General features: G+C 41.4%; 1 protein-coding gene across 7 annotated transcripts in view; it reads right to left on the bottom strand.

The window, feature by feature from the left end:
• NPAS3 (neuronal PAS domain protein 3) overlaps positions 1-22,764 on the bottom strand; it is an 874,684-nt gene that overhangs the window by 24,719 nt on the left and 827,201 nt on the right. For all 7 annotated transcript variants that reach the window (XM_059723041.1, XM_059723042.1, XM_059723043.1 and 4 more), the window contains one exon: positions 11,497-11,603. In XM_059723041.1, the coding sequence (XP_059579024.1) occupies positions 11,497-11,603 (107 nt within the window). The remainder of the gene's footprint in view (positions 1-11,496; positions 11,604-22,764) is intronic.

Below are 22,764 nucleotides of genomic sequence, written 5' to 3'. Positions count from 1 at the left end.
CTTTGCTGCCTCCCGTCTGTCACCGGCTGGGAGCGGGGCTGGCCCAGTGCTCACCCGCAGCAGATGAGCACTGGCCAAGGCTAGCATGCCACTCTGTGAGGCGTGCCTGGGATCCTGGAAGACCGAACGAAAGTGATTTGCTACAGGATCTGAGACAGGAGTTTGATAGACTTCATCCATCCAGGTCTATCTTAGATCAGTTGCCACCAGTCCTTTTGATGTGTGAACTTCTGTTCTATTACAGGTTTAGACCAGTTTCTGATCACTTATACTGGTTTATATGTAATATCTGTACCAATCCTCTACATTTCCAGGAGGATTTACTGTCATACAGTCAGTCAAGAAAAATATTTTTTTCTACATTCTGCCTTGCAAAACCAAGGTGTATGTTTTATTTGGGAACATGTTGTAGGCAAGAAAATATGGTAAAATTCAAGGTCTATTACCTTGCAAACTAATGAACCAGAGACAAAATCTTTATGACACTGGAAAAGGGCCTTCCCACTCTTTTTCTTACTCTTGCCTCACAAAATAGCAAATGTTAAATCTGTTACTAGCCCAGGAATGAACACTGTTCATTCTGTATCATGGGTTAGTAATCAGGGGAAAAAAACACAAAACATTTTCTGGAAAGTACATTATATAACGTTATAGCATAAATTCAGCTTTGGGCTGAGAAATTTCACCCTAAAGGGACTTTTTGGAGATGATTAGGAACTCAGCAAAAACAGCAAGTAGCAGAGGTTCTGAACAGAAGTCAGAACTCAACCTTCATTATAAGGTTCATTAGTGTAACTGCTATAATAAAGAGCAGAAGAACAGCCAGTCTTGCATGCATTTTTAATGTAAAATGGGACAAAAATTTTGGGTGTAAATTTCAATTGGCTAATGGGCTGGCATATGAACATATTAAACTTATGTCAAATGAAAACTCTACTGTGTTTTTTCAAGTACAAAAAGCCCTTCAGAGATAATGATGCAAGGAAAATTCAGAAAAAAAGAGCCCCAGTGGCTTGGGTTGGCTCTTCCACTAAATTTTCTTCCTTTGTCTTCTTTTTCAGGTTTCATCTTTATAAGAAAAAGCTACTGAATGAACCCAGATACACAATTCACTTTTTCCCTTTGTTTTAGTAGCAAATGACAAATTCATGGAGGACATCTTGTGTTGCCTAGGCAGGCAGGGCATTTACATTGATTGATGTTCTGTAGTGGAAAAGAAAAGTTATGAAGGAATTACAATGGAGAATCTACAATAAGAAATGTGGATGTACTAATTAGTGTTGCATTAAACAGTTGGTTTTCATTTGGAGATGAAATAGCATCAGGAGTGAAGTTCCAGGATTATTGATGCAAAATATATTTGAGGCATCACGCAACACAACTGTATATCACTTTGTTGGAAAAGGCAAAAATTTGCAATTAAGAAATGGCAGGTTCAGGTTCAGCAGTCTAATGGTTTAAACAGTCTCAAGGTTTAGGTATGTTGTGTCCTCTGGTTTATTTACATTCCAAATGATCTGATGCTGCTGGGAAGTTATAATAAAAAGAAAAACATTGTTCTAACTACTCACTTGGCCTGTGAAACTTACTGCCAAAAATTTCACAGAGGTCAAGGGTTTATCAAAATTCCAAAGCGGGTTAGCAGTTTATGCTGTGGCAATGGTGTGCCCGGCCAGACCACTTCAAGATTGTTTCCTACCCCTTTGCACCTGCACACAGACTCCAAACCCAGACATGTGCCATGTTGCTCCAAAGTTGTCAGCAGCAGCCCTTCTGAAACACCCTGAGGGGGTCATGTTCTTGAGAGCAGCTTTAAAGAAATGACCTGGGGTCTCTTCACCATTGTATTTCCAGGTTTGGTGCATGCATCCAGGCATGCATGGGTGGGGTGTGATTGGGATCAGCCTGGCCAGGATGCACTACTTCTATGGTGCTGGCCAAAATATACTGTTTCTAGACCTGCCCAATATATACAATAAGAATATCCAAACTTAAAATAGCAATGAACTTTCTTTATCCCAATGAATTTTTGAAGAGGTATAAAACCTCATTTCTCCCAAAATAAATCAAGCAATCAAGGGAGGGTAGAAGAAATGGTCTTCCTTTGTACTTGGGTTAGTGATCATAATTGTATCAAGCACTTATGTGTCAAACTCCCATCTAAGCTTTGTTGTGATGTAAATCAATGCTGGGAGACATATTGGGTGCCGGTACATGAGCACAAAGGCCTGGGTGCCTGTACATGAGCTCTGAGGCTGCTCCTATGTGCTGTAATTATCATGTATTGGAGCATAATACCGTGTAATTACCGCACTCTAGCAGCCTCTCGCATCTCGTGTATCAGCATCCCTGCACTTCAAAATGGCAGTGGGGGCGCTTATACTAAAGCTCATCAAACAAGCTTTACTTCAAGCAAGCCCACTAGCATTTTCTCAGAGCCATTGTAATTAAAGTGCCACCTTCCTCAACCACTTGTAAAAGTGCCCATAAAGTCTGCCTAAGTGGACTTAGGCAGAGCAACTGTTTGATGCTGAGAGACAGGCAAGCAACTCACTAGAAAACACAGCTGGAGAACAAAAGGCTTACTGAAGGAGACCTTGCCCTGAAAGGACTCAGTCACATCTATCAATTCATGGGAGCAATTCAAGGGCCTAATGCCCTTGGGAGCATGCCTAGACTCTGGGTTAGGCCAGGTCCCACTTCATTCATGTGGCAACTGGGCCACCAGGCAGCCGGAAGTGCCAGACTCAGGAACAGAAATCAGGAGATTGCTTACATATTTTACATGAGACAGTTAATGTGATGTAACCCACATCTTCCCCTTTCCAGGGGAGTACCATCCTCAGGGAGCTTCAGAATTAGGCACCCTTTTGCTTGTTGTCCTACTGATCCCATAAATATTGCTCACTTAGGCGCCCAGTGGTCCACTTAAACAAAAATGGGTGGATAGTGTATCTCTCTATTTTACTTTGCAGGTTGGTAGTTCAGACACAGTCCCGGGAAAGGGTAGATGTGGATTTAGTCCCCTCAGGGTAAAGACGGCTCATAATCTAGGTCTCCCACTTTCTGGGCAAGTACAAATTATGGGTTCCTTCTCTTCCAGACTGAACATGGGATGTGTGCTTTAGCCTCATGTTAATATTGCTAACAACGCATGCCCAGGTCCAGGAGATGCCTTTCTTCTGGGAAATCTGAATCCTGAGATGACAGAAGTATTTCCCTTGCATCCTAGGATGGAGCAGGAATTCAGACATTCTCCTGTATCTTCTGTTTCCTATTGGCACCTCTCTGCTGAGCACCTAAGTGGTCTGGATCACCCTTGGGAGGGGTCTAGATTTTCCCGTTCACTGTACAGGGAGCCAAGGTTCCCAACCCTGTTGATTAGGATCACCATACCAAAAGCAAAGGGTCTAAATTTGAGGCACTGAAACACATAAATGGAAGCACCTACAAGATCGGTTTGGATCTGGCCCGTAATCTCCATGTGCCTCCAGGTCCTCATCAGTAAAATGATAACAACATACTTTGCTACCTCAGGGATGGCAAAAGGATTGTTCTGAGGATAAATGTATTGATGTCTGCATGGGACTCGGATACTGGGGTGATGAGTTCCATACCTAGATTGAGCTACAGAACCCAGACACTAGGAATAATTGATAAGAATAATATGTGATTCTGAAGTGATACTGGCTTTAGAGCATTAACAAGAAAATAAGGTTGAAAACCCAAACTCTAGTTTTTGTGTTAAAATCAGAAGTAGCTGTATGTTCTTTTTACATAATAATGTTTCCTTTGTATGCTTTCTTTAACAAGTCCCTTCTCATTTTATTTCCATCTCCCCTTATCTCTTATTTCCTCTAGCTGCTGTATCATCTCCATATCCAGCCAAAAGGGCATAAACAGTGCAGTCTCAAAAAGCAGATACCAATGGCTGCCTATGGTGTGAACAAATAGGTTTACTATGGAGGCAGCTGGTCAGTCTATTGCCTTTGCAATACTTTATAAAACAAAATAAACCACCCTTTCATCAGGCAGTCAGGCTGGCTTAGTTTAAGATTAGCTAAACATCAGACATTCTATCACACTAATTTAGAATCAATCTTGCTGGGTAGTGACGATAATAAACTTGTACAAAAATGAGATTCATTTGTATATTTTAGCATTTTATTTCAGTCACAGAATGCAAAAACCTGACATTGGAATCAGTGTGATTTTTTTATGATTGAAGATATTAAATACTACAAGAGCACTGAAATTTCGATCTGATTAGGATCACAATTCCTCAGGATCAAAACACTTAGTTTTTTCCCCCTACAGTTTTACTAATTGTGTGCTACTTGACATTGCAGAGTTATTCCACAGCATGATAACAAAATATGTGAAGTGTATTTTACTGTTAGGAATTATCAACTCATTTTATTTGTTTTTCATGTGTTTGAGGTTAGAGAATGAAAAATTATGACTGATGTGCATATGTTAAAAGGGTTACTTGAATGCAGCTGGTAGACTAAATCACTAAGCAATATTTTGTATGTCAATAGGAATTTCCTACTGAACATGCACAAAAGAAATCATGAATATATAACTGATTTTAAAGCATGTTGATGGGCAAGATTCCTTGAAAAACAGGAGAGCAGTGATCAAGGTGAATGTGGAATAGTTTATTTTCAGAAAATCTGGATTATTCAAACCACTGGAAACCAGATAAAAGTAGATCAGAGAGAATGCTACCAAACGTATTCATCAGAGACCTTTGCTTTATGGGAAATGAACTGCCCTTGCTAGCTGTTCCTGAGGAATTGTGTTTCTTATAGCTGTAAATCAAATCCTGAAGAAATAGGATGATGTTTCCCAAGCAATAGCTGAGGATGACAAGTATCTTTTTTGTCAGTGTCAGGTTTCTGAATTTAGACCTCAATTAGGATTCCAAAATGAAAAGGCACATATTATATACCTATATATACTTGTGACAGTGTCCTTACAAGCAATATATTCATTTTCAAATTCTGGTACATTGTTCTATATTTGTCCAAGTGTATTTTCATGGTTTCCTCTAAAGGCCTTGACATTTCTACATCCTGTCTAGCTTCCCAACCAGAAAGTACTTGATGTTACTACACAATGAACATCGTTAATTTTTAAATTAATTGGGGATATGTATATTTGTACAATATGACACACACTCTTTCCAGGCTCCTTAAATCAGAAAAGGTTTTATAGCTAGCAACAGAGGAAAAGTTTCTATACTTGGTGAAATGTTACATTCTGTAGTGCAGGAGGTGCCAGGTGCCACAGTGATGGGACCTTGTTATTTCAAGCCATGCAGTATACTTACACAGTGTTGAAACCAGACTCAAGAACCATTTTATTTATTGATTAATTTGTTGGTATTTATTTGAGGGCAAACTCCTTCCCCCCAAGCTCTACAGCCACAGGGTGTCACATCATCAGAACGTTTTTTAATAGGTAATGAACAATGTCATATCTGAGTCATTAAATTGAAAGAAAGTTAAGTGGATTGTCTATCATGAACAAGTCTTTACCATGGGCCTAATTTTTCACAGCAAATCCTAATGACTTCTCTGTAGTGAATCAAGGAAAACCATTAAGAATCACACACTACCCAACTGCTCCCAGTCTGTAGGCTATACCCAGCCCTGCTTTCAAGTAGTTTCTCTTGGGCGTGCCCTTTCTGTGCTGTGGTGAGCACTGAACAGGACTGAGTAGATAAATCATATTCTTGGTGATTATCCTGGGCTTGGCATGGAAATTGTGTGGAAAGGCCTAAAACTGCATGGACTATTTTATGCACATATACTTACATGCTTCATTTATGCATATACAAGATCTATGTGTAAATCAGGAGTTCAATTCCTACCTACCTAATATGGACATGCAAAAATAGCTTGCAAAAATCAGCCTAGTTTAGCCTGGAGATAAACTCGAGGTAAAAGCTTCCAGAATAATTGTAGACACTGAGTCAAGATTGCTTTGAACATTTAGCCCATTAACTGATAGGTTTGTATACTGTACATGTACAGCACATTACAGGTTTGTAATAATATGATTGATTTTGAATGCAAACCTAGAACTCCATGATTTCTGGAGAGGGAAGTGTATTGCATATATATATATATATATATATAATACATATATGCAACAAGCAAATGTTGAGGAAATAACAGATATTTTTAGCATGGAAGTACCTGAGGACAACAGGGATTTTTTGGGATTTATAAAAAGTTCAGTGATCCATTAATTCATCTATTGGTGAGTGCTCTTAACTATTCATAGGAGAAGGCTGTAGCCTGGAACTCTGAATAATGCTTCTATCTCATTTCCTTATTATGAAAAGCCGGCATGGATTCAGTAGAATGCAGAAGCTATAGGCTTGTGTCAGTTACAAATTATGTCTGCAAATTATTAGAAAAAATGCTGGATTTGCAGTTGCATTATCCCAGATAATATATGCTGATCAGGTGGGTTTATGAAGGGGAGTGTACTGAGAGACAACGCAAAAAAAAATATTGTGTGAGATACATATGATTTTTGTTACAAAACACAAGAAAAATTATCTGTCAAAATCATTTTTTTCTGTACTCCTGTGAAGCAATTTAAGATGGATATTCATTTAACTGGGTTGAATTATTATATAAAATACCTTTGACCATGGTATTTGTGAAAAAAATCAATAAAAAGGCCAGAGGAACAAGACAGGGAACATATTCCTAATCTATGTTTTTTAAAGAAATTCAGGCAGCTATTCAGTGCTTGTGAAGATACTGCGATGTAGCATTCTATAAGGTAAAAGCCAGCAAGTAGGGTGTTAAAGCTCTCTTAGCACTTTCTTTTGAAGATCCACCAAATTCTAACAAATATAAAGCACTAAAATGAAACCTTGTCCCCATTAAACTCAATGTAACTTTTACTGTTTACTTCAATGAGGTCAGGATTTCATCCCTATAATTTTACTCTCTAAAGATTGATCCCACTGCTGTAGAAGTCAATGGGACTAGAAGGGCAACAGTTCTCATAAAAAAGTCCCAGTCTTACAGACCTGAAGATTTTCTTCACCGTACTTCTTACTGTGGTGACATTCAAGTGACTCCTGCTTTTATCTACAATCCTATAATAAGTTTTCCTTTTCAGAAATTACTTATGGTTTGCTGTGATTTAAAGACAGTTTACCATCAACAGCCATCCTGAGCATTTTTGTGGGTTTATGGAACTAGTTCTTCCTTGCTTATTTTCCTTTTTGGGGTCTGACTAACCAGGAATTAAAGGCATGATATATTAGTCTTCCTTGGTTATGTACATGCAGAGTTCACTGTACAGCAGTTTTACTTTTCTTTGGTTTGGTTTATGTTTACCATTGGATTTTCACTTGCACTTTGAGACTCTGGATGTTTTAACTCTTTTATCCCTTTATCTTTTGTAAATCTATCAAGTGTTTCCTATCCCTTCTGGAATTCTTTCTCAAAACATGTCCTTTTCAATCAGCAACTCCTTGAAGTTTTGATTCTATTTTACCATTGGGTTTTCTTAGCTTTTTCACTTTGGCTCTGATTTTCCTCTTTACATTACCTTTTGCACACTGTGTTAGCTCAAACGAAACTATTCTAGATGGAGTAGTTGGTAAACCTAAAAATACTTTTGCTTCTTTTAGGTTAAACAGGGTAAACAGCACTTCTGCTTTTGGGGCACTGCAGTTCTGCTAGGCTATCTGGTGATCATGCTTGGTTTCACCTGAATCCATGTAATCTTCAACAGCCAGCACCTGGTCAAGTTCTTGTATCTTGGGCTTCACATTTGTTTTTCATCATAGAAAGGGATTTTACTCTTCCTATCTCAGATTTGCATTTAGTCATTTAGGATAGGCAGTTTACCATTAAATGTTTTATCCCCCTAATATGCCCACAACATACCTTTTAACTGCTAGAAATGTTGATTATTTCTCTGAGTGAGAGTATAAAGACCTTCTGCTTCTTCAAGGGTTGTAATACCTACTATTACTTCTTGAGATACACCCTTCTGAGGTGACAGGTTTGCTTGGGCATTTTCTTTACCATAACCTTGGTCTATGACTGCCATATAACTTGTCCCTAATTGAAATGTATTTTGATTTATTGGTTAAAACCAGGACTTGGTTACTGAAGTGTTGCACAATGCACATCTTGATCTCACTATTCCAGTCATAAAATTTACATGCGAGTAGTAGTTAGGGTTCTTGGGTTGAAAAAATGGTGTCTATCATTATTATTTTTATTAGTACTATTTTTATCATGGGGGAACTTAAAGGCCTAATGAAAATTTCAGTCCCATTGTGCTACTGTGGGAAAAAACACACAGTTGGAGACAGTTCCTGTGCTGAGGACTTTGCAATCCAAATTGACAAGATGGGGAAAAAACAAAACAGGTAACAAGCACTGAGATATGAAGTGATTTTCTGCTGGTCAGTTGCTGAGCTTGCACCACAGGGAATCTCCTGAGTTGTAGTTCAGTGCCTGTCTACTGGAACACTGTAGCAGGACTACACCCCAGGGTGAGTCATGATGCCCCCTGGTGGACACATGACTCTTGTCTGCACTCCAGCTCCTCAGAGTACCCTCCCTTTTCCTTGCCTGCTGTGCCTTGATGGAACTATTACGGTGTTAAGGGAGGCTGCCCCAGGGTCCTAAAGCGAGCCCATGTTCATATATGTATTATATATATATTTGGCCAGCTGGTACCTCTTGTACCCAGCTGGCCCCAGTTTTGCCCCTTTGGCAACCTCAAAGCACCAGCTGCCTTACAGGCTATATTCATGGTTTCAGTCCTCCACTGTAGCTACATCCATGCCTCAGAGATGTTACTCCATGTTCATTCTGGGTTCCTTGGCCCCAGTGCAGCTTTTGGTCCTTGGGCCCTGAACCTTTGTCCATGCCTCAGCCTTCCTAGCCTGGGTCTTTTATTCTGGCTGTGTCCCTCAGCCCATGTCCACTGCCCAGACCTTGGCTCCTGGCCCCCTGCCACCTTTTTGCACTCATGTGCTCTGAGCCCCTGTTCCCACTCTCATGCTCTGGGCCCCTGGCCCCAGTTTCGTGGTCTGGCTCCTGGCCTCAGTCTCATTCTCTAGGCTAGACCTCAGCCCTCAGGGTCTCCAACCCTAGGCCAGGCTGTTCTCACTATATCAGCCTCAGCCTTCTGTGTCCTTGACTCTAGGCCAGGCTGCATGAGCCTCAGCTCTCTGGATCCCTGAACCCAGGCTAGGCTGCCTATCACAGAGTGCCCCAGCAATCACCCCTCCGTGGCCTCCACAGCTTTCCCATATCCACAACCCGGTCCTTTGGTATCAAGGTCAAAATGTAACATAAACACAAGCAAGCTGCTTCATAAACTAAAAATCTTCCCCACTTGAGATTAATGTTGTCCACAAGCCATACCTCCCTTGGAGCCCTCCCATCCCAGCTCCCTTGGGTAGCTTGGGTGCCTGCCCATCTATCTCCAGTAGCCCTTCTCTCTGGAAGCTCCTCTCCCTGAAGCATGCAGGGCTTGGGCTTAGGCACTGTGTTTATGTGCCCCTTCCTGCCATGTGGCTCCCCAGCCACACATGGGGCTTCCACTTGGGCTTGATGACCAGCCTGCTCTCCACTGCTGCAACAGCCAGTTTCTCTCCCCTCTTAAAATGGCCCCAGCCCCTGTTACAATCTTGCTACTTTTCACACTGCCTCACTTGGTTCTTGTCCCACTTGCTTGATGTTTTATAAACTATATTCTATCTCAGGGAGAAATGGTCAGTCAGAAGATTATGGTCTCTTTCAAATGGGATCTTCATCCTTGCCATGTGTGAACATTCTGAGTCATAAATATTATTTTATTTCCTCATCCAGATAGTGCAGCAGAACTGAAACTTGTCAGATCTCATTTCCAATGTCAAATATACCAAGTATATTTCTGAATCTGCTTGTTCATTTCTGAGCAATCATATCCTAGATATTAAATGTCAGGAATGCAAGTGATGTAAATGCCATGCTGCTTTTGGTTGCTGTTGTTGTAATGTTCTTACAGAATGTTATTTAACTTTCTGCTTTTTATCCCCCTTTTAGTTGCATATATTTTAGTTCCTACAGATTTCACAGGTTATATCCTTTAAAGAGTTTCCAGAGCTGAAGTCTTTGTCTGCTGCCAACAGCAAAGATGGTTGCTAAATATTTGCAAAAATACGGTCACTTCATTCCAGTTTTGAAACTACAGTCATCCAGGAACCAGCTTTACTTTGTTTTTATTTCAATATGAAAACACACGGTTTTCACTGTCTCCCCTTGCAGGCTGAATCTGAGGTTTAACGATGCAGCCAAGTGCTCTGGGCAGCTGCCACAGAGAGGGGCAGCAGTAACTTCAGGTTGGTATTGCCACTGGCCATGATCCCGTGAGAGCAGCCCTCTTTTTTGGCCACCCCTCCCCATATCAGAGACCAGGGCAACTGCCTCAGTTGTCCTGTCCTAGTTACAACACTGGGTTAAATTAGTTTGTTCTGTTGGTGCTACTGGACTGCAGATTTGTTTGGCCTTCTAACATAGGCTTTCTTCAATTATACTCTGTTTTTCTTTTTCTCATCATAAATTTAGGGCCTCTACTACTCTCAGTTGTGAAGTATTATGCAAGTACAGTCCAGGGTAAACAGCTCTGTGGTTAATTCCTCTATAAGTAAAATTCTAGCAGTATTCAATGCAGGCTTTCTTAGATATGGTACCCATAAAAGCATATGAAAGACCATCACCATTGTGGCAAAAAGGCCCTGCAGCTTTTTATGAAAACAGTACAAAGATTTTAATGAAAGAACTAAGATGCAAATGGAAAGAATCTGATCTAAAAAATTTGGGGGCTGAGTTGCACCAATATGGACAAACACATGAATTTTAAGAGTGATTGTTGTCTCTTGTTATAGGTCTGTACCACTCCTAACTATCTTAGTCTGAATGGACACTGGAGAACTGCAAATACTAGGCATTTCTGGATGCTACAGGGAAAGGACCCATAACAGTAGAGAGAGGATAATATACTATAGGGTTAAATCATTGCTACATTCAAGATTCATTTTCCTACTACCCTACTTCTAGGCTACCAAATATACTTCGGTTGGCCTCCACATCACAAGTCATCAGAAATTAAAACTAGGCTATGAGTTCATTTCTATGCTAGAGAGCGAGTTACATATCTGAGCAATGCCTCTTTGAAGAAGTAAAATAATGGACAGCACAAGTAACTGGACAATTATTAGAGACCACTGGAATACAAATTGAATTTCACATTCACACATATATGAACAATCTTATATACCTATCAAAGGACTTGAAAATATGCAATACAAAAAAAATTACAAATTTGAACCACCTTCCACTAAACTAAAACAAAAGGCAGATGGATGATCAAGATCCACAATCATGAAATGTAAATAATAGTTCAGCAGCAATCAGGTGCTCTCCTAGCTTATTTTGACAAAACTGAGGTACTTACAGTCTAAGTGACTATGCCTGATCCCTTCCACATCTTCAGCATGAATGAAGTGGTAACATCTCTTCCCTACGATATCTACAGGGGTCAGATCCATGTAATCACTAATCCTAAAAAGGAAAAATACAGCCTATAATTTATGAAGGGAAAAAAATACAGGAACTGTCAAATTACTTAGAAACTGAAATCTACAAAAACATTTTTCATTCCTGCAGACAAATAATGTAGTCACCACTATTTATTTGAGTGGAATAGCTGTATAAACAAGATATATCCTTTAAAACAGAACTGTTTTTAAAGAAACCTGCTGAAATCAATTAATCCATTTAAATAAATGAAAAGTAAAGCTTCAGAGCACTTTCCCTCATAGAACAAACAGAGAGACAATATAATTCTATGAAATTACAAAGCATCAGCAACAATTCAAAATCCTCATTAAAAGACCAAGATAATTCAAGGTTACATAATAAAATAAAAACATGTTATGTTTATACCAGATGATTAGAGACACCTTTCATTTCAACAGATTGGTCTTCTATTGGGTATATTCATGAAAAAGCTCTTCAACAGTTTCTTGGCACAAAGTCCAAACTGACATTTCAAGGGATATAATTTAAATGCTGAGACATACAGATGCCTCGGGGTGTTATCTTTTTTAGTCTTATTCATTTGGGAGCTCAGCTTTCACTCCTGGCCCTTTCAACTGGGACTTTGTGCTTTATTCCACACAAACTTTTAAACCCTTTCAGCAGCTCTTCCTGGTCTGTGCTCTAGAGTCTGCGTGTGTGTGTGTGTGCACGTGCGCGCGCATGTGTACATGCATGTGCATGTATATCCGTCATTGATTGTCCAGATGTCAATGTCCTCAGGCACCAGTACAGAAAAATATAACAGAAATGGAGAAACCTGTCAGGTGAACCAGTCTGGTTTACACAAACATTTGATAAACTGCTGTTTTTTGTTGTAAGGATATATTTTAGCAGTAGAAACAATTTTTACGGTTTGAAATACAAATTCTGTGTAGGGCTAAACCTCTTCAAAACTACAAAGTATTACCACCACCCTCCATTTAATGAAGTTTTAAGACATCATGGAATTCTTGAAATAATCAGAGTACCACCCAAATCATTGGCAGGAGGCAAGGTTTCAACAGAAATTGAACCATGTGGTTCTCAGAGTTTTCCTGGAGGCTCACAAAGCAAATCAGGAGCTTGGACATTGACTGGGGGAACTATGTGTTTCAGAGAAACAGGAAATAAGAACAGAAAAGCTGAGAAAGAAGGTAGCATTAGCCACAGCAATCCTGGCAGCATGGCCTTGGGGGTGGGGGGAAGGTTAAAAGAGAAAGCTTTGGGCTAGGTGTGGCCTGAAAAAAAAGGCTTGGAGCCATAAGCACAGAACTGTCTCCTGCTGTTTGATTCTTTTTGTGTTCAGGAAACCAGGAGATAGTGTGTTGGGGCAGGGGGAAGTTGGTAAATAAACAAGAATGCATCAAAGATACCTGATTCCACCATCAATTTCTCCTCCTAACAGAAACAACCTGCAGGGCCCACTAAGGTCAACAGGATTAGTAATAATATTTTTTTTCCAAAAACGGTTTTTTTTGTAAAACTAGAGACCCTAGAGACTTTAAGTTTACAAGGCAAGGAGCTTCATAAGAGAGATATCAAGGATGTTCAGTAATAGTACTGGTTAAGAATCAAACAGATGCCCTCAAAATGCAAATGATTTTTTCCCCAAGGTCTATAGCTGAGCTTATGAATTGGGTGTTCATTTTAAAGTTCGCTGAACCTTCACAGTGAAGATTTGGCATTTTTAGAGTGGGGGTGGAATAAACATATAACAGGAAACTGGTAAATTACTTATCAGTGTCTCACTGTCTGGACCAATCCGTGGACTACCTGTGGCTGTGTTAGAGCCCAGGGGCTGGTCGCTAAGAAAGGGCTGTACATACTTTCCACTAGCCACCATGCCATGGTCCACTGTATTATACCAGATATATTATACCATATGATCCTACCAATCCTCTCACTAATTTGGTGCCCACCTCTTTATATCTGTAGAACATGAAGCTTGGGACATTCTGCTATTCCTGTTCCTACTGCTGGGAAGATTTTTCCACTTCTGATCAAAAGCAAAGAGTTTTTTATGGCTTACAGGCAACACCTGTTTATTTTCTCTTTGCATAGGCTAGTTATTTTCTTCCAAACTAGTTATGTTTCTGAATCTAGTCAGTATGTAAATTACCCAGTAGCAGAGGATGCTTGGTATCACTTTTCCCTGTGTCTGTGTGAACAAACTATGAGTTGATTTACCGTATTTACTTGAATAAAAGATGACTGGTTAAAAGACAGCTCCCCAATAATTAGATTCTATATATGGAAAATGTATAAATTTGTTGTAATTTTCCAGGTATAGAATCTAATTGGAGGTTTGTTTTGAATGTGTTCCCTTCCACTGCTACAGCAGGGAAAATAAATTTAGGTGGTCATGTAGCCCCTTTGCTCTCTGCTTCCTCCCAAATCTTTCCCCTGGCAGACCCTTCCCTCTTTCCTTACTTTCAGATCCTACTTCCCCTGAGCACATGGAAGTGAGGAACAAATTTGAAAACAATAACCTTGAAAGTAAACATGGCTGTAACAATTTGCATATAGTACCTATGGATTTGGTTTATCCAGAATTGATACATACTACTCTTTTTTGGAAACTGCTGCAAGTTTTAATACAGGTACTCCATAATCACACTTTTGGGCAGTACTTTATCATCACCTTATATAACACAAACTCTACATGAAATTAGTGCAAAGGCAAAGGTTTATGATTTACTGCATAGTTCATTGGGCTGGGCCCCAGCAGAGTCAACAGCATTTCAAGCCATGGTGACCCCACACTCAGCACCACTCAGTATGTGTGTATACTCCAGATATTCCCCACAAAGGATCTATATGCTAATTAGCCCCCTAGTTATGTCTGCAACTGGGTGTTCTTGTCACAAGTCCCGGGATCCTTCCAAAATTTATATGCAGATGAAGCACAGGGCAACCTGATCTGGCTTCAACTCATGGAAGGCATAGCCACACTAATAATTTTAACCAGCCTGAGGCTGAGAGAGGTGGTGACAGAGGAATTCTGGATGAACTGTTTGGGACCCCATTTGGGGCTATTGGCCAGGCATTTAAGGCTAGTGAAGAAACAAGGATCATTGGAAATGGAAAAGAAAGGGACAGCTCAGCCATGGGAGTGAAGAGGAAGTAAAAATGTATGCATTGTCATGGCTCACTGTGACTTAATGCAGAGTCAGTGCTGAGGGGGACTGTACTTAAGAGGCACTACCATATGTCTTATTTCAATGGGTTATATTAATTTATCTTTGTGGTAGGTTCCAGGGAAATACCATGTATCTGGATCCATGAAGGCAGTTTTCCTTAAGTGTTCCTGGGGATAACTGTTCTTCTGGTGTGGTTTAGTACCTGCTGAGGTGTTGGGGCTTAAAGCCCACTTTATGGAAATGGGAGGCTCCTCCCTAACTTGCTTCTGCAGCCATATGGCTGAGGGCAGGTGAAACTTGGGGGCATCCAAATCCTGAGTCTCCGGGCTTGGGCCTGCATGTAGGATGCCTGCCAAAAGATATTGGAAATAACTGAAGCCCCTGGCATGGGTGGAGGATGTTTGCCGGTTGTAGGGCCACTTATGGTTCTGGACTGACTTGTGGATTTGGACTTGATTTGGCTGATTTGGCTTGGAATGTGAAAAATTTATTAAAAAAAAAAGTAGTCCAATCAGTATCTCGGTTTTTTAAAATAAGATCAAATGTAGCATTTTTGGCACCAAGGGGAGAGTATAAGGGCTGGCTTTGGACCTCCCAGTGCCAGCCTGGTATTGCAGTTCCTCCAGGCCTGGTTTCTATTCCTTGTGGAGGGACTGCCCACCCATTTTTTTTTAAGGATAAAAAGTTCCCATTAGCATGTTTGCCCAATGTGGGCCATGTGTTTTATAGTTATGTTTAGTGTTGGCTGAACTTAATCCACTTCATAGTTGGTTTCCACTGCTGAGCACATGCTGCTTTTGGCAGCAGTTTAATGACAGACAATATATTTAGTGAGATTTCCTAGTATGAGATTATAAAATGGGTTTTTTCCCCATGATAATTGGGGGGGACTCATTTTATACTTGAGTAAATATGGTAATCCCTGGTTCAATAATCCCTCTCCATTTGGGTAGGCACTTGAGCATGTCTACAATATAAGGCATGCATGTAAGATTCAAAAATATTTGCCTAAGTAGTTTCCTGATTAAGAACAGATTTAAGTGTGTGCTTAAAAATTGCTAAACTGGGGTCTTGTGTTTTGAATCAGAGAGCTAAAGCCCAATTTGTTCTTGAAACTAAGCAAGGCATGATGGGGTCACCAGAAACCATCAAAACCAATGGAAGTCTTGCCTTTAGCTTTAGTGGAAGATGGATTAAGTCCCTAGTTTGTATTTAATTTGGACCTGAGAGGTGGGAATGTTTTTTGGTCAGGAAAACATCTGCTACTTATACTTGCTATAGGGACCGCTTGCATTTGTATTGATTTTGAACTTAGTAATGTCTATAATAAGGTTATAGCCAAAGTAATATTATTGGAAACATATAATTTCCCACAGAATTGTCAGAGCCCTTCTGAATGGCATAACTGTGATCAAGAGTGGAGACTTTGCTGCCATGTAGTTTAGTAATTGAATAAAATAGTTCAGTATTTTTTGCTGCAATAGGTTAGTTAGGCATATGAACAGAGTTCTAAAGCAACGACAGATCCACTTACCACAATAGAAAGCTCTGAGGATTAAGATAGTAGTAAAACCTCTATTTCCAGCATACAAAAAAAAAAATCAGAAGACCTCTAGCACCTGTATGGTTTGGGCAGGAAGCTGAAATGTAACAGGAAGAATAGTTCTAGAGTCCAAGACTCTTCCTCAGTTTTCTATCTTTTGGATAATCTGTTCAGATGCAGCTTCATTAGAAGCTGTAGAAAACCTCCATTTGTAATATATTTATTACAGTGTGCTGAACAATCAGTGCTTAAAAATGCCAACATTCAGTTTGTGCTGCAGAATTTAGAGGGTCTGTAGAAAATGAAGTAGGGAACTGCAGGAAGAGAAGATAGTCTTGTAATCAGGGCAGTTGAATGCTGCCGTGGAGAAATGGACTCTATCCCGGGCTTTGCCAGAGAGTTCCTATGCAATGGTGAGATTGTGGCCACTAACTGTGTGTTCTTAATTTTCTTGATGCCTAGCTTGACACAGCTGGGTTCTGATTTTCAGAGAGGGTGGAGTACTTACAACTGTGACTAAAACCAGTGAAAGCTGTGGAGGCTTATCATATTTAAAGAAAAACAACTATTAGATGTCCTTAGTGACGGGCCCAGCCACTAAGGCTCATGAAATTTGGGCCACTTTTACAAATTTTGTCCTTATTCTAGATCCTTGCTTCAGTTTCTTTGCATTAATATTCTCTTATCTTACAGGGGAGCTTTGAAAAGAAGTATGTTTGTGAGGTACTTGGACACCACGATGATGAACCCCATGAGAATAATATGAAGACATTAATAATTTAGTGTTTTGTGCCAGGTTTAAATGGTGTGCAGTAAATAAGGGATAACTTCCCACAATGAAGTGGGAAGGTAAACATATCAAGCAGCTCTTTTTACTTAGTACTATCCATACTGCCCACTGGACACAATTAAAGATTATCAAAATGCACATACAGAGACAATTTTAATTCTGGTATTTTCTAACTTGAGTGCTTGACTTATGCAATATTAACAACTTTCATTTAACTAAGACTTCTTTGTAAATAAAGGTATATTAATATTGAAAGGTTAACTTACTAGTCACTCTGTGCATTAGTTTCTTCCCTTGAGCTTAACCTTTGAAATGGTGCAAGTGCTAGAAACTACTATGAGTACAATCAGTCAAATAGGCCAAGTAAACTGTGGAATCAGATCCACAAGACCTGAGTTTATAAAACAACATAAGTAAAACACAATCAGTCCAGCTTAGCCAGAAAGTTGGTTGGTTGTTTTTTTACCTTAAAAAAATGCCCCAAATAAAAGTGTGGTTCCCCGTCGGTCAAGGATGCCAACATGCCAAGAGACAGGACACCACAATATATCAGTCTATGATTGTTTGGAAAAAATATTTTGTTATGTAAATCTTCATAGGCACACTAAAGCTGGGATATAAATTGCACTGTTAACCCCTTGAAAAGTGGTGTTGCCTACATTATGTTGTTTAATGTCTTAATGTAAGGCCAAATCCTGAGGCACCCCAGCCACCACGGCCAGCCCATTGACAAGTTAAATAAAACAGCTGGTGGAGGAACAGGGGTTGATTCTGCAAGGTTTTTAGTACACTGGCCCCATTGCACAAAGCATTTAAGTACATGCCTATCTTTAGACATAACTTGTTCCATTGACTTCAACAGCATTGTTTACATGGGTAAAGCTCAAAGTTAAGAAAATGATTAAGTGCTTTGCTGGATTAGAACAAGAGTGTTCAGCACCTAGAAGGCTTGAACTCAGGTAAAGGAGGCCGTAGGCAGAAGCCGGAGGGACTGTCTGCCACAGAGGCCATGTGTAGACAAAACGAGAGGCATGTGTGCATGACACTTTAAAGTGGCCTAAAAGCTTTTGCACCTCTTTAATGGTGTTGGTGTTTACATGCCTCAACAGCACATTAATTCCTGCCGCTGTAGGAAATTCAGTGGCGTAAAATGCCTTAAATGATTTGGGGCGCAGCAAACTAAAACTCTTTCAAGGAGGTTTAGTTTGTTGTCCCTACAGCCATGGAGCGAAGCACCAGGCTCCATGCAGCTCTGTGGCTCTGTAGGAAGCCCTGCAGGCAGCCTACCAGCAGCCTGGGAAAGCAGGCTCCACCCAAGAAAAGTGGTGAGCCTGATCTACCCTCCCCTCCCCCCCAGTGGAGCCTGCCTGCTTGCCTGAGCTGCATGGGGATCCAGTGCTTCCCTCCATGGCTGTGGTGCCCTCTGGGACCACCCAAGCTGGGTGCCTGCAGGTGGGTGCCATCGAGGCGGGGGGCTGCAGGACCACTTCACCCGCCAGCAACTCGCCCTTCCCTCCCCACCGGAGAGACAGGTAAGTCAGCAGGGTGTGTGCACAACACGGGGGTTTAATCAGCCCTAAATTGAAGCAGTGTTTTTTAAAACCCACCACTTCAATTTAGGGCCTCTGTTTTGTCTTCACATGCCCAAAGTAAGTGAAATGTGCAGATCTGCAGAAGCAAAGCCCTACATTCAGGAAGCATCATGGCATGCGTGCTACTTTGGCATGTAGTCTGTACTAATAAGTAGGGGTCTACTTAATTTGTGGTTTTGCAGTTTTCACAGAAACCAAGGAAAACAACTTTGTCCATGATCACCAGGAAATGCTGCATTGGCTGCAATTACCTGCAAAATCAACCTAAAAAAAGCGCGTAATCACTGCAGCTATAGATTACATGATTGAGAGTTACCATCTGCTAGTGATGTAGACTAAGTGAAGGTGTCAGTCAATGAAGTAAAAATGTTTCAGCACCATTTTTTAAAAAGTTAAAAGTGCCCTCCACCAAGCAGCAGTGAGGGGCAGGGCCACCGGGAAATGCCTGCAAAATTGGTTCTTTATGTCATGACCAAGCCATGAAAATTGCATTGTCTCACCACAAGTTAAGTAGATCCCTTAGTAATAAGTGTGGCTTTGCAAGGTCACATTACTCTTTTGGCTATTAGCTCTTCCAGGTGTTTAGCAATCTCTGCAGTTTAATTCTCCATGAGTAAAGCTCCTTATACACGCTTTGACTCTTCCTCAACATGGGGCCTTTTAACTGTTGGCCAAACATAGGTTCTGAGCATTAACAACTCATGCCATAGTCAATAGGAGCAGAGCCATTAATTAGCTCAGTACCTAAGAAAATGACCTGTACCATTACCGGTACCATTTTCATCTGCTGACTTAATGGGGATTTAAACTTCTAATTTAGGCATAGGCGACTGGTAGGAGGGCCACAGGGGTACACATACCCCTCCTGACAGGGCCGGTGCCCCCCCGATGGCCGACACTGATGCTGTTAGTAGGGCTGGTGCCCCCCCTAACAGGGCCACTGCTGTCAGTGGCTTCTGTGGGTGCCCCCCTAGATTCAGGAGGCACTAGTCACTCATGAATTTAGGTATCCAGTTTTTGAAAAATTTGACCAAAGCTTCTGGATTTTCTGAAGTTTGTATGATAAAAACTGAAACCTAAAAAGTAAAACTCTCCTCAGAATCTGAATAGTAAATATTTGTTTTTGTGTGAGCTTTTTAAGGTTCTGCTTTTATAGCACCCAAAAGTTAAAACCCACTTAGCACATGTACATGCTTACTCACTATGGTGGGGTTAGTTTTAATTCTCCATGGTGAACCCACAGTGCATGTGTTTCACGTGGCATGGGCAGCTGCTGTGTGTGGCATGTGAGCCCTGGACACACAGCCCAGGGAGGCACTAGAATAGAGGGAGGTTTGAGCCTTGTGAAGTAGAGTGGAGACAGGGTGTGCTAACATCTAGCTTAGGCCTTCCCTATCGCTGATACAATTGCCAAATTCAGGGCTTTTGATCTTCACTCACAGTATAAAACTGTGGTGACTGTGCAGGGATAGGTTAACTTGGTGGCAACACCTATTGTTTGTAACACCTCTCTTGCAGCAACATTCTGCCCTTGGATGCACTTCATGCAGCTGGCAGCTCGAGATGCATAGCCACCTCAAAGGTGCAGTTTCCAGCTAGGGGTGATAGAAGCTCCTCTTGTTTCCCTCAGCCCCAATAACAGAGAGGTTGTCTCCAGATCATATTGCCATGGGCAACACCTGGAGGCAGTGGTGGCAAAGAGACAGTTCTCAGCTGCCCATTCAGGGGATGGGGCATGCTCTCCTTGCCCTCACCACACCTGCAGATGGCCAGGGGGTGCGCTCAACAGCCTCTACCAGTTCCTGGCATGGAAAGACAGGCTGTCTTTGACAGCCACTGCTCCAGGAGAGATGTTTAGTGGATTGGGGCAACAGTGACTCTAACAGCCTGCAGCTCTATTCCCCATGGGCTTTCACAGATCCAGCCATTGTCCATCCTTCTCCTACAAAGATGCTCCTATTTGAAATGGAAACTTTTTGGGGGTGGATCTGCCATCTTTGTAGCACTACAGACTGAATGCATGCATATTTGCTTTCAGTAGCACTATATGGGCATATATAGGACTACGAAAGTAATGCGTGTCCAAGGCCTTTAGTTTTGCATGTACACCAAGTATTATTTGATGGACTAGACAGTACATAAAAGGCAACATGCTCAGCATTCAGAAATACATTTAGAGTAGAAGTTATTTAAGAATATTTAAGTTAGTGAGAGGAAGTGGACGATGATTGCACCTAAAAATCAGCCAATTTATTTAATCCCTGACTATGGATATAAGTAACTCATACAGACACCATGATGTTTAAATACAAGTCCCCCCTTTTTATATTTATTTAGGTGAAAAACTGGCAATTGGGATGATTTAAAAAAATCATAAATAAATGAAACCCTGTTGCAGGTCTTGCTATCTAGTTATACAACAGTACCAGACTTAGGGGAGGACAATCAGGCAACCGCCCAGGGCCCCACACTTTATAAAAATAAACATTAATTACACTGAATATTTGTAGTATCAATATTGTATTAAGATACTTTCACTGAAGTTTCACGGACAAGGCAAAGTGAAATTGAAATCGAAAATGTCCAACTTGCTTATAGGTCATCAAAATTAAATCTCTAAGGGGCCACAAAGGACTCTCTTGTCCAGGGCTCCAGCAACCCTAAGGCCACCACTGTATACAATAATGTGCTAATTCTTTAGAAATGCCCAATGTTAGCTAACTGAATCATTTATCACTGAATGAAAACGTAACTATGCACCTGCTTCTACTCTGGGAATGAGGGAAACTCAAGCAGGCTATACGCAAACACTTAATAATGTCATGCCTGCATCCTGCTGTTCCAAACAGGCAGCCACTAAAATCCCTGGAAGTCTAGTAGTAGACATCTTACAAGCGCTGAGCTCATAGTATACTATGTAAATCTCTCTCCCCTTGAGGTGGCAATACTTGTGCTTCATACTTCACTGCAGGCTGCTGCTAACATCCCTATAGCTCCATAAATAGTGCTTACTGTTACCCCTGCATCCTCACATTTCTACATGTCTTTGTAAATAAATTTAAAACAGTGCTGCTCCTGCTGCAAAACAGAGGAGAGCATCTTCAGGCACTGTCTGGCCAACCTGGTAAAGAGGGCTATCAGCAGAGGCAGGCAATTATTTCAGGCAGAGGGCTGCTTAACAAGTTTTGGCGAGCTATCAGGTGCCGCATACATAGCCCCACCCCTTGACAGTTGCCCTGTCCCCTGGTTGTCACATTGGGATCAGAAGTCCTGTCCTCTAACCCCTGACCTTTGCCACCAGAAGTCCCTCCCCTTGCTGCTCCCCCCCCCCAAATACTCTTTTTGGGAGGGGGGGTTGTCATCTTAGAACCAAAGAAACCCCAAATCATACATTAGAAGTCAAACACCTACTATATTTCAATTTTGTTACAAAAAATATTTGTCATGACTTCTGATTCTGTACTGTATATAGAAGGGATTGCATAATAACTCAAAAATAAAGGGTCATTCTTATATTGTGTGTGTGTGTGTGTGGGGTGTGGGAGTGTGTGGGGGGTTTTGAGAGGGTGTGGCTGTGTAGGGGGGCACAGGGTATGTTGGGGTGTATGTATATGTTGATGGGGGTTGTGGGAGCAGGGTGTGGATGTGAGGGTGTGGGGTGTAGGGACCTCCACACACTCCCTCCATGGCATGCAGCCCCTGCTGCCTGGCAGCTGTAGCAGGTGGGGAAGTCAGGGTGCTCATGCCTGGCTCAGGTGCAGCTCCGGCCAGCGCTGCACAGGGGGAGGGAATGGAACCTGCCATATTGCCAGGGCTCCGCACTGTGGTCCTGCAGCTCCAGCACTCACAGCAGGGGAAGTCCTGCACTGGAACCTGTTGCTTCCCCTGCACTTTGCTGCCCAGGTCCCTGCACTCTGCCAGGAGTGGAGGGAGCCTCACCCCCTGCTTCCCTGCGGAGTACTGTGCAGGGCTTCCCCACTGCAAGTGTGAAGCTGCAAGCGTGCAGTCCAGAGCCCAATGATAGGGCAGACTCCACTCCCTCCCCCCATGCAGCGCTGGCCAGAGCCGTGCCACACCA

The sequence above is a fragment of the Alligator mississippiensis genome, chromosome 2 (assembly GCF_030867095.1).
Source record: "Alligator mississippiensis isolate rAllMis1 chromosome 2, rAllMis1, whole genome shotgun sequence".
Taxonomy (NCBI): Eukaryota; Metazoa; Chordata; order Crocodylia; family Alligatoridae; genus Alligator; species Alligator mississippiensis.
This window is presented reverse-complemented; position numbering and strand designations above follow the sequence as displayed.